We start from the raw sequence: 23,238 nt of genomic DNA, 5'->3' as shown, positions 1-23,238 counted from the left end.
CTCAGCCTCACGAATTGTCGTGTTCGCTGCTTTATCGGCTGCTCCCCGCCCCCTCCCCCACCAAACAAACACACACACAGACAGATATACATACACACATACACAACACACACACACACACACACACACACACACACACACACACACACAGATACACAACACACACACAGATACACAACACACCTACAGATAGACAACACACACACACAGATAGACAACACACACACACAGATAGACAACACACATACAGATACACAACACACACACAGATATACAACACACAGATACACAACACACACACACAGATACAGAACACACACATGCACACAGATACACAACACACACACAGATACACAACACACAGATACACACAGATACACAACACACACAGATATACAACACACACAGATACACAACACACAAAGATACACAACACCCACAGATATACAACACACAGATACACAATACACACACAGATATACAACACACACACAGATACACAACACACGCACACAGATACACAACGCAGATATACAACACACACACAGATACACAACACACACAGATATACAACACACAGATACACAATACACACACACATATACAACACACACACACACAGACACACACATACACAACACACACACATACACAACACACACACATACACCACACACAGATACACAACACACACAGATATACAACACACACAGATATACACCACACACAGATACACAACACACACACAGATATACAACACACACACACATACACACAGATACACAACACACACACAGATATACAACACACACACAGATACACAACACACACAAACAGATACACACACACATACACAACACATACACCACACACACACCACACACACAGATATACACACACAGACAGATATACACACAGACAGATACACATACACAGATATACACACACAGACAGATATACACACACATGGACAGATATACACACACACGGACAGATACACACACACACGGACAGATACACACACACACGGACAGATACACACACACACGGACAGATATACACACACAGACAGATATACATACACAGATATACACAGACAGACAGATATATGCACACACATAGGCATACGCACAAACACGCACACACCCCGACACAGGCATACACACAATTACCAAGAGCTAGCCTGATAGACAGACAGGAGGCTGGAAGAACACAGCAAGCCAGGCAGCATCAGGAAGTAGAGAAGTCAGAGTTTTGGTTATTAACCCTATGATCAGGAATTCCTCGCTGTGTTCTTCCAGCCCTCCTGCTTGACTGCTTTGGATTCCAGCATCTGCAGTGTTTTTTTTTTAGCTTGGAGAGTTAGCACAGAGTGGATGGGATGGATGGCCTCCCTCTATACATCCAGCCAACCAGAAAGGAGCCAGTCAGAATGCAAAGTGTTTAAAAATCTCTCGGTCGGGGGTGGAGGTCAGCGATGGAGATAATCGCTTTCACTTTCCAACGACTGCACTCCCAACTTCTCCTTCCAGACAGGCTGCAGCGTTTTGTACACGTCTCCCGACTTTGGGAGGGATGCTTTTAAAAAGGAGGTGCAGGTCAAGAGTGTGAGGGAATACTCCCCCCTTGCCCTGGATGGTGGGGGGCAGCTCTTACAACACTCAAGAAACCCGACACCGTCCAGGGACAAAGCACCACATCCAGAAACACTCCCTCCCTCCCCCACCTTCCTCGTTCCCTCCCTCCCCCAACTTCCTCGTTCCCTACCTCCCCCCCACCTTCTTCGTTCAACACCGTCCCCCCATCTTCCACATTCCCTCCCTCCGCCACCTTGCCCATTTCACCCTCTCCAAGTTCCCTCCCTACCCCACCTTCCTCGTTCCCTCTTCCCCCTCCACCACTGACACTCAGTAGCAGCAGCGTGTACCGTCTACAAGCGACCCTGCAGAAATTCACCAAAGATCCTCGGACAGTATCTTCCAAACCCACCAGCGCTTCCATCTGGAAGGACAAGGGGCCGCAGATACGTGGGAACGGCAGCCCGCTGCAGGTTCCCCTCCGAGCCCCTCGCCGTCCCGACTTGGAAATATATCAGCCGTTCCTTCGGGGGTCACTGGGTCAAAATCCTGGATGTTCCTATCCAAGAACATTATGGGTCAACCCACAGCAGTTGAAGACAGCAGCTCACCCCCATCTACTCAGGGGGCAATGGGGGGGGGGGGGGGTAAATGCTGTCCTGCAATTCAATCCAACCATTCCTTCAGTGTTGCTGGGTCAAAATCTCGGATTCCTTTGTAGGGACGTGGGTGTCGCTGACTACCAGTTTCCTGCCCCTAATTACCCCTTGAATGGGGGTAGCTAGGGTCGTTTAAGAGTCAATACCATCGGGTGGGGGGGTAGACTGGAGTCCCGTGAATTCACGCATCCACTCCCTCTTCTCTCACCGCCAATTCCCGCCCGACAATCACCAGGGAGTGCACTTGGACCTGAAGGAAATCCGGAGCGGGTTTTGGAATTTCCTGGGAAGACCGAGCGGAGGAAGGGGAGCCGAAGCGTGGGACGGTCCCGAAAAATCCCTCCCCCCCCACCGTCTTCCGAGCTCACGCGAGTGTACGTTCTGAACCTTCACTCAGGATTCCACACTTTTTTTTTCCCCCCACCCACCAGTGACTTGGAGCCTGAAATTGCGAACCCTGCCCACCCAACACCCTTCCGCCTCCCCATCCAGCCTGCCCATGTGCTTTTCCTCGCACTTGCCCCTGGGTATGGGTGTCGGGAACTGCAGGCTGCCGCAGAAGTATTGGAAGTGGGTAACGTCAATGCCCCGTTGTGGTATTGAACCATACAGGTCCCACCAATGCCCCTCGCTCACTTCTGTTGGTACTCTGCCTTTGGGATGAGGAGAGGACAGACAGACACCCCCGACCTCCCTGAACCTGATTTACTTTCTGACCGTTCCAGCAAAGACTGGATTTCTGACTCAACAGTGACTACTCTTGAGGTGGAATGCCCACAGTTAAGAAGATGACTTGCCCCCCCCCGTGAAGCAAAGCCAGTGTAGCTAAGGGAGCGGGTGTTGTCGGAGGGTCAGTGCTATGGGAGCGGGCACTGACAGAGGGTCAACGCTGAGGGAGCGGGTGCTGTTGGTTGGTCAACACTGTGGGAGCGGATGCTGGCAGTGGGTCAGCGCTGTGAGAGCAGGCACTGTCGAAGAGTCAGCGCTGAGGGGATGGGCACTGTGGGAGGGTCAGCGCTGAGGGGATGGGCACTGTGGGAGGGTCAGCGCTGAGGGGATGGGCACTGTGGGAGGGTCAGCACTGAGGGCGCAGGCGCTGTTGGAGGGTCAGTGCTGAGGGGGTAGGCACTGTCGGAGGGTCAGTGCTGTGGGAGCGGGCACTGACAGAGGGTCAATGCTGAGGGAGCGGGTGTTGTTGGAGGGTTAGCGATGTGGGAGCATGTGCTGTGGGAGGGTCAGCACTGAGGGCGCAGGCGCTGTTGGAGGGTTAGTGCTGAGGGGGTAGGCACTGTCAGAGGATCACTGCTGAGGGAGCAGGCACTGTGGGAGGGTCATCGCTGAGGGGGGTAGGCACTGTGGGAGGGTCAGGGCTGAGGGAGCAGGCGCTGTGGGAGGGTCAGGGCTGAGGGAGTGGCCACAGGAGGATAGTCAAGGCTGAGGGAATGGGCACTGTCGAAGGGTCAGCGCTGAGGGGATGGCCACTGTGGGAGGGTCAGGGCTGAGGGAGTGGGCACTGTCGGAGAGTCAGCGCTGAGGGGTTGGCCACTGTGGGAGGGTCAGGGCTGAGGGAGTGGGCACTGTCGGAGGGTCAGCGCTGAGGGGATGGCCACTGTGGGAGGGTCAGGGCTGACGGAGTGAGCACTGTGGGAGGGTCAGTGCTGAGGGAACAGGCACCGTGGGAGGGTCAGCGCTGAGGGAGCAGGCACCATGGGAGGGTCAGCGCTGAGAGAGCAGGCACTGTCGAAGGGTCAGTGCTGAGGGGACGGCCACTGTGGGAGGGTCAAGGCTGAGGGAGTGAGCACTGTGGGAGGGTCAGTGCTGAGGGAACAGGCACCGTGGGAGGGTCAGCGCTGAGGGAGCAGGCACTGTCGGAGGGTCAGTGCTGAGGGGGCGGCCACTGTGGGAGGGTCAAGGCTGAGGGAGTGGGCACTGTTGGAGGGTCAGGGCTGAGGGTGCAGGCACCATGGGAGGATCAGTGCCAAAGGAGTACCGTATTTTGGAGATGGTTTGTTATCTCAACTGAAACCTGAGTCTGCAGGTGAAGATGCCAGGACGTCTAGTGTCCTGCATCCAATGATTAACTACGTTCGTGAAAGGTAAAGTTTGTGTTCATGTCACTTGCTTTTCATTGAGTGTAAATCAGCTACAACAGCGACCAAACTTTAAATTGCTGTCATTTGCGTGAGTGAAGAGGCGCTGGAACAGTGCAACATTGCACCTTTAGCTCTTCATGAATGTAGTTCTTCGATTTTCATCCGGTAAACAATTTGTGGGCAGGACGAACTGAATAGTGTGCTTGTAAAAGGTGTTTGTTAAACTCCTGCGCTGGGAACTTTGCAACAGTTTTCAAGGAGACATCGGATCAGGGTTCACTAACCGTGAGATGTGTACAGAGATAATGTGCTTGTAAGCATTGGGTTGGATAGTAATAACGTGAATTGGACAATGAGAAGGTATGGTGAGTAAGATTCCTTTGGGGCACCTGTACTCATTGGATTTTAGATGAATGAGAGGTGACCATTTGAAAGATATGGAGTTGTTGCTTCCCCTTGTGTGCGAGAGTCTTCGACCAGAGCGGCACATCCAAGAACAAGGGGGTCGTCCATTTGAAACAGGGAAGGAGAAAATCTTTTCTCTGAGGATACGGAATTTGTGGAATTTAAGGTCAGAAGTCGTAGGACTCTGGAGGGTTATAGTCCAACAGGTTTATTTGAAATTACCACACTCCGAAAGCGTCTGATCTTAATACACAACAACCTGGTGGTGTGTAACTTTTGACAAGGATAATCAAGGCTGAGGTTTTCAGTATGGAAGAGAAGCAAAGGCAGGTTGAAGACAGTTCAGCCATGATCTTGTTGAATGGCAGACCCACCTCCTTGGGCTAAAATGCCTGGTTCCTGCTCCCATATCTTGTGGCGGGGAGGGGGAACCTGCTAGCCTGGGCTAGTGCCCTCCTTGTTAGCTGCCAAAGAGGGTTGACCTCCATCACCCCACTGTGACAACTGGAGGTTGTGATGGAGGGAGAGTGGATGGGGAGGTTGTGATGGAGGGAGAGTGGATGGGGGGGGGGATGCAATGGGTGGATGGGAACATCAGAGGGGAGCTGGTGGGGGAGTGTTGGGATGAAGGGACTGAGGATGCACAGTCTATCTGGGTGAGGGGGACCCCATCTCTGTCCTGGTACATGAGAATAGTCTCCATTTTGACCAGCCTAGCTGCGCGATGCCCCCTGGGATATGCAGTCAACCTCCAACTCTCGGCACAGCCGCAGCGGTCTCTGCCTACAACTCCCGGCATGCTCCTGCGCGGCACACTCGAGGCGGTCTCTACCTACAACGCGCGGCACATTCGCGGCGGTCTCTGCCTACAACTCCCGGCATACTCAAGTGAGTGTCGTCTGCCTACAACTCCCAGATGCCTCTAGCAACGTAAGTGAGACCGCATGCGCAGAGGCCACGGCTTGCTCCAGGAAGGATCCATTCGGCAGCAACCCCGGGGGGGGGGGAAAAGAGAAGAGACCCCCTCATTTCTCTCATTTTACCCCACCCCAGGTGCAAGGAGGGTTTTATTTTTCCGCGGACGGTTCGAGAAGGCTGAGAGGCAGGTCTCGGGTGAGCGTTCATGTTGAGGTGGCGGTTTGTGACCTGGGTCCGCCCTCACCGCACCCCTCCCGCCCTTGTCATTTCTCCCTCATCCCTGAGCCTGGGCCCGGGGCCGCGCGCTGGAACCGTTGGAGGTGACGGTTGGAGAGAGATTCAAACCCGGGGGCGCGGGGAGGGGGAGGGGCTAGACGGAGCTGATCCGGAAACAGCCAACACCCAAACCCCCTCCTCACACACCCCTCCCTTCACCCCCTCCCCCCTCACACCCCCTCCCGCCCTACACCTACCCCCCAATACCCCCGTCACTCACCCCCTCCCCCTCATATCCACCCACCCTCACCCCCTCCCCCCTCACATCCACCCACCCTCACCCCCTCCCCCCTCACATCCACCCACCCTCACCCCCTCCCCCCTCACATCCACCCACCCTCACCCCCTCCCCCCTCACATCCACCCACCCACCCTCACCCCCCCACACCCCCTCCCCCCTCACATCCACCCACCCTCACCCCCTCCCCCCTCACATCCACCCTCTCCCCCTCACATCCACCCACCCTCACCCCCTCCCCCTCCCCTCATCCCCTCCCCTCATCCCCTCCCCCTCCCCTCCCCCTCCCCTCATCCCCTCCCCTCATCCCCTCCCCCTCACATCCACCCACCTCCACCCCCTCCTCACACCGTCCCCTCCAATACCCCGTTACCCCACCCCCTCCCTCACACCCCTTTCCCCCACCCCCCTCCCTCACACCCCTTTCCCCCTCCCTCACACCCCTCACATCCACCCCCTCACACCCCCCTGCCTCACACACCCACCCTCCCTCACACACACACCCCCTCCCTCTCACACACCTCCTCCCTCACACACACACACCCCCTCCCTCTCACACACCCCCCCACCCCCCTCTCACACTTCTCCCTTACCCCCTCAACACCCACACCCCCCTCATACCCACCCCCCCCTTTCACACCCACCCCCTCCCTCACACCCTAGTGCTGGAAAATGGCAGATTAGTGTGGGAAACCTGGTTAGCATGAATGATGTGGGCCGAAGGGTGTATACTGTCACTCTCTCTGACACTCCCTCACCTTGTGGCACCTTCTGCTCCCTCCGCAGCTGCCCCAGGCCCGGAAGGACCATGCGACTGGGATCCGTGCTAGCCGCCGCCGCCACCAAGCTCCCTCGCGGCTACCGCTACGGCATGAGCCGGCCCTGGACGGTAACCGCCCAGAAGAGGAATCCCCCGGGACGCCAGCGCAGAAAGGTGTTTGTGGAGCCCCTAGCTCAGGACGAGTGGAAGATCTTCCGAGGGGACACGGTGAGGGCTCGCGGAGCGAGGGCCCACCTGCATTCGAATACGGATGGCGATTATCTCGGGGAGTTGGAGAGAGAGGCTCCGGTTCTCTCCTCCCTCAGCAGCGAGGCAGACCAGGACGTGTCTGGCGGCAATGTTAGAATCCTAGTCTGGCACGGTGGACAGTTCAACGGTCAGGATGCAGAGCTATGGACTTGCACAGCAATATCTCGCAGTATCACAATGCCCTGTTTCGCACAGAGGAATTCCTGGCAGGAGGTGACAGAGATAGGGAGGGGGGTGGGTGTAGGGTGTCTAGAACCAGGAGCACTGTCCACTGCATTCACAGGGGTTCCGAGGGGCCGGCAGAGGCAGGATGGAGTCAATGGCCTCGCTGTGGCTGTGGGGCTGGTAGATCTCAGCCACTCTTTCCTGCCCTCCCCCTCTGCCCCAATTATACACACAGGAGGCTGAGAGATGGTTTTGATAAAACCAAGACTCCTACAACTAATGGGAGAAATTGAGGACTGCAGCTGCTGAAGGTCAGAGTCAAGAGTGTGTTGCTGGAAAAGCACAGCAGGTCAGGCAGCATCCGAGGAGCAGGAGAATCGATGTTTCAGGCATAAGCCCTTTGATGAAGGGCTGCATCCAAGGAGCAGGAGATTCGAAATTTCTGGCATATACCTTTCATCAAGGGCTTATGCCTGAAACATCGATTCTCCTGCTCCTTGAATGCAGCCTGCCCTGCTGTGCCTTTTCAACACCACACTCTGCACTCATACGATTATTGGCAAGGCCTTAAGTAGTGTTGTAGAATAGAGCGACCTAGGGGTTCAGGTACAGAATTCTTTGAAGTTTGCGTCACAGGCAGACAGGGCGGTTAAGAAGGTGTTCAGCTCGCTTGCCTTCATTGCTGAGACCCTTAAGTTGGGACATCACATTGAGGTTTTACAGGATGTTGGTGAGGCCTGTTCTGGAGTACTGCGTTCAGTTCTGCTCGCCCTGCGATGGGAAGGGTTCAGAAGAGATTTACCAGGATGTTCTGGCCGTGGAGGGTTTGAGTTATAAGGAGAGGCTGGGACTTCCTTCACTGTAAGTTGAGGGGTGGTCTTATTGAGGGTTATAAAATAATGGGTCTACATAAGGTGTCTTTTCCTGAGGATGGGGGATTTCAAGACGAGGGGGTATGTTTTTAAGGAGAGAGAGATTTAAAACGAACCTGAGGGGCCACCCTTTTCACAGAGAGGGTGGTGTATATGTGGAAGCTGCCTGAGGAGATGGTAGATACAGCTACAGTTACAATATTTAAACAGGCGTTTGGATAGATGCATGAATAGGAGGGATTTGGCGGGATCCAGGCCAAGCGCAGGGAAATGGGACTTGGGTAACTTGGTTGATAAGTACGAGTTAGGACCGTATGGTCAGTTTCTGTGCTATAGAACTCTATTTTTAAGGTGAGAGGAGAGAGATTTGATAAGACGTGAGGGGTAACTTCCAGAGGAGGATATGAGTACAGCTACAACATTTAAGACATTTGGGTAAGTACATGAATAGGAAAGGTTTGGAGGGATTTGGGCTGGGAGCAGGCGGGGGCCAATTTTAGTTTGGGCTGTTTCTGTGCTGTATGGTGACCTAGGAACGCCCCTGATAAGGGTCTGCTGTGCTTCCTTTGGGCTAGGTGGAGATACTCAAGGGCAAGGACGCCGGGAAACAGGGGAAGGTCAACCAGGTGATTCGAGCTCGGAATTGGGTGGTCCTGGAGGGACTCAACACGGTGAGTGGGAAGTGACGCTGGTGTATGGGGAAGGGGGTGGGAGGGTGCGACAGAATAGGAGAGAGCTGCTCCGGAGCACAAGGGCATCGCTGGTTAAGCAGAAGATCCCTCCCATCAGACGTGCTTGTCAGCTTCACTCCTGATTTTCAATCCAATCTAAACCCTGATTGTGCCGGGATTCAAACCCCAGCTCATTACAGGGGTCTCTTTGGTTAACAGCCTTGCGATAATACAGGAAATCCTCTTTATTCGCAAAGTTACCTCTCTGCGCCAAAACCAATGTAACAAAGATCAACTTGTGGGGTCAGGAAATGTCCGCGATTTTTGACTGAGATCCACACTCATGTCTTTAATCGTCCGCGGGAGTTTCTCAGGAACGGAACCCTCGGATATACAGAAAGGTGACTCGAATTGCCTTTTGGAAGATCGCATTGCAGTATTCCTGCTCCCTCAGCGGAGTCCGGGCTGGTAACGAGGGAGGGGGACACTGTGCCATCTTGATTTTGACAAGGCCTATTCGATCTGGGATTGATTTTTTTTTAAAGGGCTACATGGGGGGGGGGGGGCACTGAGGGAAGGTGTCAGGGATGGCATTGGTCATTAACCCTTCCCGTTCTCTTTTCCCTCTCCACTTTTGCAGCATTACCGTTATGTCGGCAAGTCAGGAGATCACTGGGGAACATATATCGCCAGCGAGGCGCCGCTTCTGCTCCATGACGTGGCACTCGTGGACCCCAGCGACCGGTAAGTTCACGCCTGGTGGTGGTGGTGGAAGGGTGGGACGAGGGGGTCACGCCAACGGGGCATGAATGTCTTCTTCCAACTTTCTTGTCTGTTCCCTCCCCCACCCCCACCCCCACCTCACAGGAAGCCGACGACGGTGGACTGGAGGTACACAGAAGAAGGAGAGAAGGTCAGGGTGTCTACCCGCTCCGGGAGAATCATTCCCAAACCCGTGTTCCAGAGGAGAGACGGGGTTGTGCCAGAGCAGTGGAAAGGTGAGTCGTTCTCCACCCCTCCCCAACCCATGTCCCCTTCCTGCTCAACACAACAACCACACCCTCTCCCTAACCCTCAACGATCCCTCATCCCCCATATCGCAAGGTTTAAGCCATCCCCACCCTGTCTTCAGTCAGACCAAGGTCAATGAGCCCCAACATCTCCAGGATCAACTACTGTCGCTCCTCCTGAACACTTTCATATTAGTACCAGTGCTTGCTACACAGAACCACAGCAAGACTGGGACACCGAGACACTTGAGGAAGGGGCTGGTCAAAGCTGAGCGTATTTTTGAATAAGTCAAACAAAGAGACAGGGAGTGAGTGGAGTTCCGACTTGCAGGAGCACAGAGATGTTGGGTTGTATATTACAGAGATGGGGAGAAGTTCTGGATTAGATTTGCTCACTGAGCTGGAAGGTTTACTTTCAGATAAGACATAGGAGTGGAAGTAAGGCCATTCGGCCCATCGAGTCCACTCCGCCATTCAATCATGGCTGATGGGCATTTCAACTCCACTTACCAGCGTTCTCCCCGTAGCCCTTAATTCCTCGAGACATCAAGAATCTATCAATCTCTGCCTTAAAGACATTTAGTGTCCCGGCTTCCACTGCACTCTGCGGCAATGAATTCCACAGGCCCACCACTCTCTGGCTGAAGAAATGTCTCCACATTTCTGTTCTGAATTGACCCCCTCTAATTCTAAGGCTGTGTCCCCGGGTCCTAGTCTCCCCGCCTAACGGAAACAATTTCCTAGCGTCTACCCTTTCTAAGCCATGTATTATCTTGTAAGTTTCTATTAAGTCTCCCCTTAATCTTCTAAACTCTAATGAATACAATCCGAGGATCCTCAGCCGTTCCTCGTATGTTAGGCCAACCATTCCAGGGATCATCCGTGTGAATCTCCCCTGGACATGTTCCAGTGCCAGTATGTCCTTCCTGAGGTGTGGGGACCAAAACTGGACACAGTACACCAAATGGGGCCTATCCGGAGCTTTATAAAGTCAAATGTTTTGTCGCCAAACTGATGACTCCTGGTTTCTATTTATGTGTTTGGGTTTCTTTGGGATGCTGATGTCATTTCCTGTTCTTTTTCTCAGGGAGTGGTAAATGGGGTCTAAATCAATGTGGAAATCATCTCAAAACCCGCTAATAGGGAGAGGGTGTAGGGGCTGGAGGGGGTGACAGAGATAGGGAGGGGGTGACGGGTTGTAGGGACTGGAGGGGGTTACAGTGATAGGGAGAGAGTGTAAGGGTCGGAGTGGGGTCACAGAGATCGAGGAGTGTAGGGGCCGGAGGGGGTGACAGACAGGGAGGGGGTGACAGAGAAGAATTTTTGTCTGGTTTTTGGGTGATGACAGAAATCGGGAAGAGTATAGGGGAGCTGTATCTAACCCCATGCTGTCACTGGCCTGAGAATATTTGATGGGGAGGACAGTGTAGAAGGAGCTTTACTCTCTGTATCTAACACTGTGGCATATCCCCTTTGGGTTGGATTCAGTGTAGTTCACCCTCTTGCTAACCTTCCTGCTGTGATTGTGTTCAGATGGGCCAAAGGACACCAGTGTTGAGGACACGCTGGAGAAGACATTCACACCTGTTCTGAAAACCTTTGAGGAAGACGTTATGGAGAAAATGGGAATAAGCGAAAGCAGCAGGCCTCGGAAATCATACTGGTACTAGGCCCATGGAGGACATGCTGGTGCCCAGGGGAGATGAACAGCAAGTGACAGGAGGAATGGCTAGTTTACCCGCGAGCTAGCTGTATTTAATTAATTCTGTGAAATTAAAGGACTCATTCTTATTGTTCCTGTCCATGTATGACCTTGGATTTCAGGGACAAGCTGGGAAATCTTCACCTCTTTCCCAGCTGAGATTTCAGTGGAGTACAGTAGCCATTCACAATGTAAGTACAGACTCGATTGACCAAAAGGCCTTCTCTGTACTGTACGATCAGCTCAGGCTTAGTGCTGTTAATGTAGGGGTAACGTTGACCAAATATTACAGTGTGGTCTCTCAAATACAGGTCACTGGTATGCATCCAGTCCTGGAGTTTAACCTGTTTTCAGCCCCCGCCTCTGATTAATCTGTGTCCCCTTGGAGGTCATAGTCGTACAGGTCGACAATGTGGAAATGGGCCCTTTGGCCCAACCTGTCCATCTTTTTACTCTTTATCTAGTCTTGTTTGCCTGTGTTTGGTCCATATTCCTCCATTAGCTATCCTATCCGTGCACTCACCTCCACCACTACTGTTCCAGACACTCACCACCCTCTTGTGTGAAACAACTGCCTCTGAGAGACCCTTTTGTATTAATTGGGAATGGGTTGAAGGGGTATGGAGGGAAGATAGGAAACTGGGTGTGAGAAGCCTTAGCAGCCCTGATCGAACGGTAGGGCAGACTCGATGGGCCAAATTCTGCCCCATATCTTATTAGACTCCTCCTATCCTGGGGAAAAGCTGCTGGCTATCTATGCCTCATGATTTTATAGATCTCCAGAAGGAAGAAAATGTCCCAGCCTAGCCCTATAACTGAGACCACTCAGGCCAGGCAGCATCCTTGTAAACCTTTTCTACAGGCTTTCTGGTTTAATAATACCCTTATCTATCAATGGGGGACTAGAACTGCACATAGTACTCCAAATGTGGCCTCACCAACATCTTTGTACAGTTGCAACAATTATCATATTCTTTTTGAGATAAGGAGCCCAGAACTGAGTGCAAAAGGTTTTATGTACATATCTTTTTATTTTAAGTCACTCATCATCGTCACTGGCTGGGCCCAGCGTTTACTGCCTGTTCCTAGTTGCCCTCGAGAGGGTAATGGTGAGCTGCCTCCTTGAATTGCTGCAGTCAGTGGGCTAAATGGACCCAATTATCACTCCATCAACTCGTTGCCGAGGCTGAGGTGACAATTTGCCTTGAGTGGACTTTCCTGATCACTTTTTGTGGAGGGGGGCAGTTAATGGTTGATCCCGCCACAGCTGGATCTAGAGTCACATGTAGGCCCAGACCAGGTCAGGACGGCAGAGTTCCTTCTCCCATTAGTGAATTTCAACAACAGTTCGCCAGTTTCACAACGGTGGCTGCTGAGACTGGAGTTTCATTAAGTATTTAAATTCCTCTCTCTGGCGTGGTGAGAACTGAACTCCTGTCTGAGGATCTGAAGTACTCGCAAGTAACAGAACCAGCAGGTTTTAGTAGAATGGGAATCTTTATCTTCCCTCGCTGCTCTGACTCAGGAAATGTCCCCCGTATGCGTTGCAGAAGTTATCACGTCACATGGGCATAGAAAGAGCCCACACAGGCAGGGGAGTCCACACCAGCTCTCTCCACTCCCACTGTCTCTGTGGAGGCCGTGGTGCAATTTGCTCTCAATGTCAAAGGAACCTGAGATATCGCTGTCACATGCAGACACAGGGAGAGCGGTCTCCTGGGTGGGTTGAAGTTCACAACGATGGTCAGGCACGGCCGGCACCCTCTTCCAGGCAGGTGAGGAGGTCACTGACTTGCCCGTCACCCTTGGCCGCCACCAGCACAAAGTTCCTGGGCGAGAAGACGGGGTCAAACAGTGGGATTACCTTGCACTGGAAGCCTGCCATAAGAATTTAAAACATCCCTTCAGACACAGCTGAGAGAGAAATGGAAAGAACAGGAATAGGCCATTTGGCCCTTCCAGCCACCCAACATGATCATGACTGACCATCCAGCCCAGTCCCCCACTCCCGCTTTCTCCCTCATACCCTTTGACCCTTTTAGTCCGAAGTTAGGGAAATTACTTAACCAATTCCTCTATGGGGTGAGGGGAGAGACCAGAACAAAGTGGCCCTGTTGTAGGAAGGATAGTATTGAGCTCAGAAGAGATCTACTTGGATGTTACTGGAAATGGAGGGTTTGTGTTATAAAGTTCTCTGTCACTCATACTTCGACAGATTACAAGACAAGGTATTTGTGTGTGTGTTTGGTTTAAATTAGCAGAAGGATTTACCCTGAGTTGTGACACTTTCTTCAGTGGAGGCTGACGGGTGACCTTATAGAATTTATAAAGTCATGAGGGGTATACATAAGGTGAATGGTAGGTGTCTTTTCCCTGGGGTGGAGCATTTCAAGATCGGGGGGGTGGGGTAGGTTTTTAAGGTGAGAGGAGGAAGTTTAAAATCTGATTGAAGATTTGTAGCTCGGGTATCCGTTGTTGTGGTTCTGCTCGCCGAGCTGGAAGTTTTTGCTGCAAACGTTTCGTTCCCTGGCTAGGGAACATCATCAGTGCTGTTGGAGCCTCGTGTGAAGCGCTGCTTTGATGTTTCTTCCGGTATTTATATTGGTTTGTTCTTGCCGCTTCCGGGTGTCAGTTTCAGCTGCAGTGATTTGTATGTGGGGTCCAGGTCGATGTGTCTGTTGATGGATGTTCTTGCCGCTTCCGGGTGTCAGTTTCAGCTGTAGTGGTTTGTATATGGGGTCCAGGTCAATGTGTCTGTTGATGGAGTTTGGGGATGAACGGCATTCATCCCCAAACTCCATTAACAGACACATCGACCTGGACCCCATATACAAACCACTACAGCTGAAACTGACACCCGGAAGCGGCAAGAACAAACCAATATAAATACCGGAAGAAACATCAAAGCAGCGCTTCACACGAGGCTCCAATAGCACTGATGATGTTCCCTAGCCAGGGAATGAAACGTTTGCAGCAAAAACTTCCAGCTCGGCGAGCAGAACCACAACAGGAGGAAGTTTAAAAAAAAACAGATGGGGGCAATTTTCTTTTTTATAAGTGGTTTATGTGGAATGAACTTCCTGAGGAAGTGGTGGGTGTGGGGACAATTACAACATTTAAAAGGCATTTGGATAAGTAGATGAATAGGAAAGGTTTGGAGGGATGTGGACCAGGAGCAGGCAGGTGGGACTAGTTGAGTTTGGGATTATGGACTGGTTGAGTTTGGGATTATGGACTGGTTGGATTGAAGGGTCTGTTTTTATGCTGTGTGACTCCATGAAAAAATTCAGTCAGGTGGGTGATTGGGAAACGTTGAGAGGTGATATAGTGGGTTGAGAGGTGATTTGATCGTGTGATTAAAAACCGTGAGGTGGTCGAGATGGATTTGGGGTGGGGGGGGGGGGAGGCAAACTCTCCCTACTGGGGGAGGGAACGAGACCCGGAAGAAGGCGGATTTAAGGTGAGGGGTTAAAGAAGCATTGGTGGTGACTGAAAAGAGAGTCACCGGCGGTAAGACCCAGGGATGGACTGCCTCAACGTGGTGGACAGCAGGTACAATATCGGGCTTGCCAAAGAGAATCTGTAATTTAATTTCTTTGTTCACGGGACGTGCTGATCACTGGTGTTTACCGCCCGTCTCAAAGAGTCACAATTTAGAGCCAACCTGTGGTCAGGGCTCTGACTGGATCAGGACAGGAGGTCACCTTCCTTGAAAGAGATGGGCCTGAGGTTTGCTGGATGGTTACCCCTAGGCAGCCGTTTAACAGCGGTTACAGAGGCCCTGCAGATTGAAATCAGGCATCCAGCTGTAGCTTTTTATTCCCAAACTGGACTGAATTTAAATTCTGCTGCTTGCTCTGGAACGGGGTCAAACCCACATCCCCCACCGTGGTGTTCCGAGCCCAGTGAGGTTACCACTATCCTAGGGCAGGCCAGGAACAGGAGAGAGCTCCCCCGGGCAGGGGGGTGGGGAGCTAGCACAGGTGAGATTGGTCAAACAGACTCGTGCCTTGCAGGCGGTCTTCGATTGGACGAGACAAGTTTGTCTCGCACTCCCAACTGGGTTTATGGGTGACCATCTCACAGCTTTTATCCCTTGGGGACATGGTCATTGCTGAGTGGCCAGCAATTTACTGGCCATCTGTGATTGATGGGTCTATGTGCCCTGTATCACCCTTCACCTCGGGGGTAGAAACATCTCCCCACGGCGACCCATGAGTTCCTGATGTAACAGGACGACCCCGCTCGCATTTCCCACGTGGGTCAGGGGAAGCTGACCACCACACACCCCTCATCTCGCCCCGTCCCCCGCCCACTCCTCACCTTGCTCCTTGAGGTAGATCACTCGGTCCAGGAGGATGAGGGTCTCGATTGCCGGGGCCAGCATCAAGCAGAGGCAGAAATACGCCAGCACCCTGGCCTCCTGCGCCAGCATCGAACTCACCAGGTCAGAGTCCCACTGGGCATCAGCATCCAGGCCCAGTCTGCGCAGGCCAGCTCGGGCATAGCTGGGTGGGGTGTAGAGGAGGGAGAGGATCAAAGTTACAGAATCCCTGACAGTGTGGAAGCACACTATTTGGCCCGAGTTCCCGCCAACAGTCCACCCAGACTTATCACCTACACTATCACTATAACCCTGCATTCCCCACGGCCAATCCACCCTAACCTGCACATCCCTGGGCACTATGGGACAATTTCCCATGGTCGATCCACCCTAACCTGCACATCCCTGGACACTATGGGACAATTTCCCATGGCCAATCCACCCTAACCTGCACATCCCTGGACACTACAGGACATCTCCTACACTCCCTCCCTGTCTATGTCACTTCTTCCTGCCCCCTACACCCCTTGCCTGTCACCTCCTACCTATCTCAATCGCCACCTCCAGCATCCACACCCACTCCCTATCTGTCACCTCCTCCAGACCTGACAAACATCCGAGATCTCTGGGGTCCTCCACCTCTCACGGATCCTTATTGAGATGCCTGACTAGAGGGTAAAAACTGCTGGGCTCTAGAAATCCCTGATTAATTTTTTCCCCTTCTCAATGTCACCATTCAATGCTCAGACATACTCCCCAAATTTCTGCTGAATGTGACAATCCTTGGCTCACACTTTCCCTATGCCATCATTGAGACAGAGAGAGAGAGGACTGTGTGTGAGATGGAAAGAGCGTATGTGTGGGAGAGAGTGTGTATGTGAGAGAGAAAGTGTGTGTCAGAGCGAGAATGTGAGAGAGATAATGAGAGTGTGTGAGAGAGAGAAAATGAGTGTGAGAGAGAGAGTTTGTGTGCAAGAGTGTGGGTGCATATGAGAGAGTGAGTGAGTGCATGAGTGAATGTAACACTGAGTGTGTTTGTGTGAGGGGAGAGCCCGTCCCCACACCCCATTTAATTTTAAATTGTGTGAACTTTCCTGGCGACACAGGATAAGGGGTGTGTACTGGAGGTTTCTTACTCTTCGAACGAGAGGAGGTGAGCGTTCCTGGGCGTCTGCACGCCGGGCCGTTTGAGTGAGGGGTCGATCTGCCTGATGATGGTCTCGAGGGTGGCGCGATAGCAGTGTACCCTCAGGCCGGTGCTCTGCTGTTTCAGCCGGCCTGCATAGTCCTCAATGGCGTGGCACGCCAGCTCTCGCAGTTTGTAGGGCAGTCCGTGCCCGGGGAGACCCCGCACCCAGGTGCTCATGGGGTACCCGCTCTCGGCAGTGCTCCCAGTGGTGACCTTCATGTAGCAGCAGGAGACGGCGGTGACCCCCAGCACTCTGGGGCACTGGGCGAACTGGCGCAGGGCAGTGGGGCCCAGGTCCCCACAGGCATGGAGCCCCGTCAGCACAAAGGGGCTCCCCTCCAATCCTGGGCTGCCCTGTACCTCCAGAAGCTGGAGCAAGTCCTCCCCGGATGCCCCACTGCCAACACGGCCCACCAGATGATGGGGGAGGAATTGGCTAGCGACCTCTTCATCCAGGATATCTCTGCGACACTGCGGGGGGGGGGGGGGTGTGGAACGGAGATCAGGTCAGCGTCCCATCGGTCTGACACACAGACACACACATCAAACACCAAGGACAAACCCTCTCCCCACCGAGCCTTCAATGGGATACAGATCCAGGCATCTTGCCAGTTGAAAGGAGTCATTGGGATCTGTTGGGCCACTTCTGGACTCTTCCCCCGGGTTGCTAGACAATGCCCAGCCTATCACTGGGGTTGCTAGGCGATGCCCAACATGTCCCCAGGGTTGGTAGACGATGTCCAGCGTGCCACCGGAGTTGCTAAGCGAAGCCCAGTGTGTGACTGGGGTTGCTAGGAGATACCCAGCGTGTCATCGGGGTCGCTAGGAGATGCCCAACATGTCATCGGGGTTGCTAGGCGAAGCCCAGTGTGTGACTGGGGTTGCTAGGAGGTGCCCAGCGTGTCATCGTGGTTGCTAGGTGAAGCCCAGTGTGTGACTGGGGTTGCTAGGAGATGCCCAGTGTATCTCCGGGGTTGCTAGGAGATGCCCAATGTGTGACTGGGGTTGCTAGGAGATAACCAGCGTGTCATCGGGGTTGCTAGGAGATGCCCAGCATGTCATCGGGGTCGCTAGGAGATGCCCAGCATGTCATCGGGGTTGCTAGGCGAAGCCCAGTGTGTGACTGGGGTTGCTAGGAGGTGCCCAGCATGTCATCGGGGTTGCTAGGAGGTGCCCAGCGTGTCATCGGGGTTGCTAGGCTAAGCCCAGTGTGTGATTGGGGTTGCTAGGAGATGCCCAGCATGTCATCGGGGTTGCTAGGCGAAGCCCAGCATGTCGCCAGGGTTGCTAGGTGCCCAGCGTGTCATTGAGGTTGCTAGGAGATGCCCAGTGTGTTACTGGGGTTGCTAGGAGATGCCCAGTGTATCTCCGGGGTTGCTAGGAGATGCCCAGTGTGTTACTGGGGTTGCTAGGAGATGCCCAGTGTATCTCCGGGGTTGCTAGGAGATGCCCAGTGTGGGCCTGCCCCCACCAACCCCCATGCTGCTCTTCCGACCCACCCCTTCCCCTCCTCACCTCCAACTTCCTTCCAGCTTCCTTCCGCAGGCTTAGGAGCAGCTCTCTGTCAAACCTTGTGGCTGCTGTGACCAGCTCCTCTCTGGCTTCCACCCCGGTGACGCGCAGCCCGTGTCCGAATGCCAGGTAGCGAGACAGGTGGCCCTGGGACCCGAGTGGGGGTAAAGGGTGGAAGTGGGAGACAGTGTCAGACAGAAGGTTCCATCCACCTGTTAAAACTCATTCACCTTCAGCGGTTTGGGTCTGCATTTATTGTCCATGGATCCAAACAGTGCCCACCGAACCCAGGTCGCTGGCCGTTACAACCCATCTGATTCGCTGATGCCCTTTCGGGAAGGAAATCTGCCACCCATACCCGGCTTGGGCTTACATGTGACTTTCCACACACATTGTGGTTGACTCTTAGCTGCCCTCTGGGCAATTAGGGACCGGCCCAGCCAGTGATGCCCACATCCCACGTATGAATAACAAAAATAACATCTCCAGTCAGACTGCAGTAATGCTCAGCGCGAGCCAAGGGAAGGAGATGGCCCCATCGGACGGTCGCTCAAATGCTACTCCCCAGAGACCCAGATAGTGTTCTTGGAAACCAGGTTCTAACACCAACACGACAGATTGAATTCAATAAACACCTGCAATTCGGAGTCCAGTGACGACCAGGAATCCATTGCCAATTGTTGGGAAAAACCCATCTGGGTCACTAACGTCCTTTAGCGAAGGAAGTTGCCATCCTGACCTGGTCTGGCCAACATGTGACTTCAGGCCCACATGCGTGTGGTTGACTCTTCACAATCAGGGATGGGCAATAGCATACTGGCTCGGCCCATGACTGAATTACAACAAAAATGCGTAGACGGTGATTGGCGGCTGGCTATTTGACAGGGGTATGCCTCGCTGAAGGGTCAGAGCTGCCATCGCACACGGGAGTCCATTTAAAACTCGAGGGAGCAGCCATGACGACAGCGAGCGCATGTTCTCCCACCTCCTCCACTCACACCTCACTAGCCCCACTCTGGAACGTGCGGGTCTCAGGGTAGCATTCTGCACTGAGGTGAGGACACATTTCTTTGGTCTACCTTACTGATTGGTAGACCCGGATGTGCAGACAGAATGGCCTCCTCTTGCCGCCCATGGACTCCCTCCGTTGAGATTTTTTTATCAAAGTTTGTCCATGGGATACGGGCTCCACCGGTGAGGCCAGCATTTACTGCCCAGAGGGCAATTCAGAGTTAACCCCATCACTGTGGAGTCGCATTTTCAGGTTAGACCAGGCGAAGATGGCAGATTTCCCAACCGAGCCAGAGGGTTTCCCACCCGATAACTGCCAACGGTTTCAACTACATCATTAAACTCTTAATTCCAGACAGGGCGGGATTTGAACCCAGGTCTCCAGAACACCATCCAGCTCTCTGGATTAACAGTCCAATAATAATACTGCTCCGTCTGGGTACTGGCAATGAATGGTCAGTAAGTGCCACTGTTGGGCTGTGACAGTTTACACAGCAAAACTGTGTGGGCCACTAGCAATACAACAACTTAACACGAATGATTTTCATTACTTTTAATGCAGTGAACATCCAAAGGGCTTCAGAAGACTAAATTGAACACCAAGCCCCATGAATACATATTAGGTAGACTTAAAGAGTTAGGGAGGTGTACATGGGTTCAAGAGTTAGGGGCTGGATGGAATGACAGAGATAGGGAGGGGGTGTGGGGAGTGGAGAGAGTGACAGGGAGGGGGTGTAGGGGCTGGAGGGGGTGACAGAGATAGGGAGGGGGTGTAGAGGCTGCAGGAGGTGACAGAGATAGGGAGGGAGTGTAGGGGCTGGAGGGGGTGACAGAGATAGGGAGGGGGTGTAGAGGCTGGAGGAGGTGACAGAGATATGGAGGGGTATAGGGGCTGGAGGGGGTGACAGAGATAGGGAGCGGGTGCAGACACTGGAGATGACAGAGATAGGGAAGTGTGTAGAGATGGGGGTGGGGAAAATGCTCATAAGGGGTATGAAACTAAGAGTGCAGAACATTAAAGGAGGCAGCATAGGTGATCGGTTCTCACCGAGCCTGGATATGAGCGGTGTTGGGAGGTAACAAAGGGGCGAACAAGGGCTTCCGTACTGGATGAGCTGAGGCAGGGTGGAGAAAATGCAGATGGAAGCAGACGTGCCCCAGTACCTCAGCATGATGTGGTTTACTGTACCTGTCCAGAACCAACATCCACCACGTGCTGACACCCCGTGGCATCACACAGTTTCTTCACCAGCTGTCAGGGAACAAAAAACACTGATTTTAATAACTTTCTGCTCATGCCACTGCAATTTATATTTCACACTCTGCATGCCAGGTGCTGGCTAGTCAAGGCTGTACATCCGACCATGTCTTCAGCTAACCCCACGCCCTACTGTATATTAAATTCTGGCAATGCCAGTGTCAGATTAATCAAACTCTCTACAGGTTCATACAGCAGAGGCTTCTTATTAGCCTGCTGGATTCCTAACCTGCAATCTTCTTCCTGACCTCTCTGTCCCCACCCCCACTCCGGCCTATCACCCTCACCTTGACCTCCTTCCACCTATCACATCTCTATCGCCCCTCCCCCAAGTCCCTCCTCCCTACCTTTTATCTTAGCCTGCTGGACACACTTTCCTCATTCCTGATGAAGGGCTCATGCCTGAAACATCGACTCTCCTGTTCCTTGGATGCTGCCTGACCTGCTGCGCTTTTCCAGCAACACATTTTCTGCACCATCAGATCTGTGCCAGAGTAACTACACTGATCCCATTTTTGAGCACTTGGCCCGGAACCTCGAATGTTATGACATTTCCAGTGGTCATACTTGAAGATTGTGAGTTTTCCTCCCTTCGTCACCCTCCCAGGTGGTACATTTCAAACCCCCACCACCCTCAGGGTGAAAGAAATCTTCCTCAAATCCAATGAACCTCCTGCCCCTCACCCTAAAGTTAGGACCCCTCACCACTGACCATTGGGACTGAGAGGAACAGCTGCTCCCTGTTCACACTAGCCAGGCTCCTGATGATCTATCAGGCAATTTGTTCCCTGCTCCAGAGAAAACAACCCAAGCTTATCCAGTCTCCGTTGTTAAACATCTCCACCTCAGGCTGCAACCTGGTGAATCCCCTTCCCAGAACAATCACTTCCTTCTTGCAGTGCAGAGACCAGAACTGCACACAGCTGACACCTTACCAACGCGGCGGACGCTTCCCGACTCCTCTCTCTCCCGCATGCTCAACATCGCAGCCCCCTCTTGTCGAGATCGGGTGCTCCCGCCCTCCTCATCCCCTCCGCAGACAAACACCAGCCGCACCCACTCACCGCGCCCAGCCTCCGGATTTCGTGCTGCTTCTTCGGCTTCACGTGCTTGCGGAAAGGGTGGCTCAGCATCGAGCTCTGGCTCCCGTTGGCCCTGAACTCCTCCGGCTGGCGGCTCACTGCCGTGGACGGCGGGGATGACTTGCAGCTGCGGGGTTGGCGGGAGAAGGCCAGCGCGTGAGCGGACGCCCGGAACGCCAGCAGAGAGAGCGGCCATACCGACTCCCGTCTGGGGAGGCAGACAACACCGAGAGGAAAGAGAAAGGGTCAATGCTTTTCCACCTTGATTTCTTCTCGATGCTGCAGGCACTCGCAATTTTTCAGGTCGCGCAAACCCCGTCTGATTCACAAAAACAAACACTGGTGATGTAAAGGACAAAACCGAGTATTCACATTGCAACGATCAGTCGACAGTGTCTATCAAAACAGCGCCCGGTCTACAGAGAGTATTCAAACAGCGCCTGGTCTACAGAGTGTATTCAAACAGCGCCCGGTCTACAGAGAGTATTCAAACAGCGCCCGGTCTACAGAGTGTATTCAAACAGCTCCCAGTCTACAGAGTGTATTCAAACAGCGCCCGGTCTACAGAGAATATTCAAACAGCGCCCGGTCTACAGAGTGTATTCAAACAGCTCCCAGTCTACAGAGTGTATTCAAACAGCGCCCGGTCTACAGAGTGTATTCAAACAGCGCCCGGTCTACAGAGAGTATTCAAACAGCGCCCGGTCTACAGAGTGTATTCAAACAGCTCCCGGTCTACAGAGTGTATTCAAACAGCGCCCGGACTACAGAGTGTATTCAAACAGCTCCCGGTCTACAGAGTGTATTCAAACAGCGCCCGGTCTACAGAGTGTATTCAAACAGCTCCCAGTCTACAGAGTGTATTCAAACAGCGCCCGGTCTACAGAGAGTATTCAAACAGCGCCCGGTCTACAGAGTATTCAAACAGCTCCCGGTCTACAGGGAGCATTCAAACAGCTCCCGGTCTACAGAGAGTATTCAAACAGCGCCCGGTCTACAGAGTGTATTCAAACAGCGCCCAGTCTACAGAGTGTATTCAAACAGCTCCCAGTCTACAGAGTGTATTCAAACAGCGCCCGGTCTACAGAGAGTATTCAAACAGCGCCCAGTCTACAGAGAGTATTCAAACAGCTTCCAGTCTACAGAGAGTATTCAAAAAGCGCCCGGTCTACAGAGAGTATTCAAACAGCGCCCGGTCTACAGAGTATTCAAACAGCGCCCGGTCTACAGGGAGCATTCAAACAGC

General features: G+C 53.1%; 2 protein-coding genes across 4 annotated transcripts in view; one reads left to right on the top strand and one right to left on the bottom strand.

The window, feature by feature from the left end:
* Nucleotides 1-5,746: 5,746 nt before the first annotated feature.
* On the top strand, nucleotides 5,747-11,708 carry mrpl24 (mitochondrial ribosomal protein L24). Of its 2 annotated transcripts, none has more exons than XM_060820837.1 (6): nucleotides 5,747-5,847; nucleotides 6,953-7,154; nucleotides 8,809-8,904; nucleotides 9,545-9,648; nucleotides 9,772-9,902; nucleotides 11,448-11,708. In XM_060820837.1, exons 2-6 carry the CDS (start codon nucleotides 6,975-6,977, stop codon nucleotides 11,582-11,584), a joined length of 648 nt encoding a protein of 215 aa, XP_060676820.1. In that variant the 5' UTR covers nucleotides 5,747-5,847; nucleotides 6,953-6,974; the 3' UTR covers nucleotides 11,585-11,708. The 2 variants fall into 2 exon arrangements, with proteins under 2 accessions (XP_060676820.1, XP_060676819.1); XM_060820836.1 differs by lacking the exon at nucleotides 5,747-5,847 and adding an exon at nucleotides 5,884-5,972.
* Nucleotides 11,709-12,627: 919 nt separating this feature from the next.
* mettl25b (methyltransferase like 25B) overlaps nucleotides 12,628-23,238 on the bottom strand; it is a 17,358-nt gene continuing 6,747 nt past the window's right edge. The window contains exons 3-8 of one of the 2 annotated variants that reach the window (XM_060820757.1): nucleotides 21,975-22,200; nucleotides 20,842-20,904; nucleotides 18,645-18,788; nucleotides 17,077-17,600; nucleotides 15,940-16,124; nucleotides 12,628-13,445 (exon numbers count right to left, since the gene is read on the bottom strand). In XM_060820757.1, the coding sequence (XP_060676740.1) occupies nucleotides 13,138-13,445; nucleotides 15,940-16,124; nucleotides 17,077-17,600; nucleotides 18,645-18,788; nucleotides 20,842-20,904; nucleotides 21,975-22,200 (1,450 nt within the window). In that variant the 3' untranslated portion in view covers nucleotides 12,628-13,137. Of the gene's footprint in view, nucleotides 13,495-15,939; nucleotides 16,125-17,076; nucleotides 17,601-18,644; nucleotides 18,789-20,841; nucleotides 20,905-21,974; nucleotides 22,201-23,238 lie in introns of both variants that reach the window. The other variant, XM_060820758.1, reaches the window with a different exon arrangement.

Source organism: Hemiscyllium ocellatum, chromosome 50, assembly GCF_020745735.1.
Source record: "Hemiscyllium ocellatum isolate sHemOce1 chromosome 50, sHemOce1.pat.X.cur, whole genome shotgun sequence".
Classification (NCBI taxonomy): domain Eukaryota; kingdom Metazoa; phylum Chordata; class Chondrichthyes; order Orectolobiformes; family Hemiscylliidae; genus Hemiscyllium; species Hemiscyllium ocellatum.
This window is presented reverse-complemented; position numbering and strand designations above follow the sequence as displayed.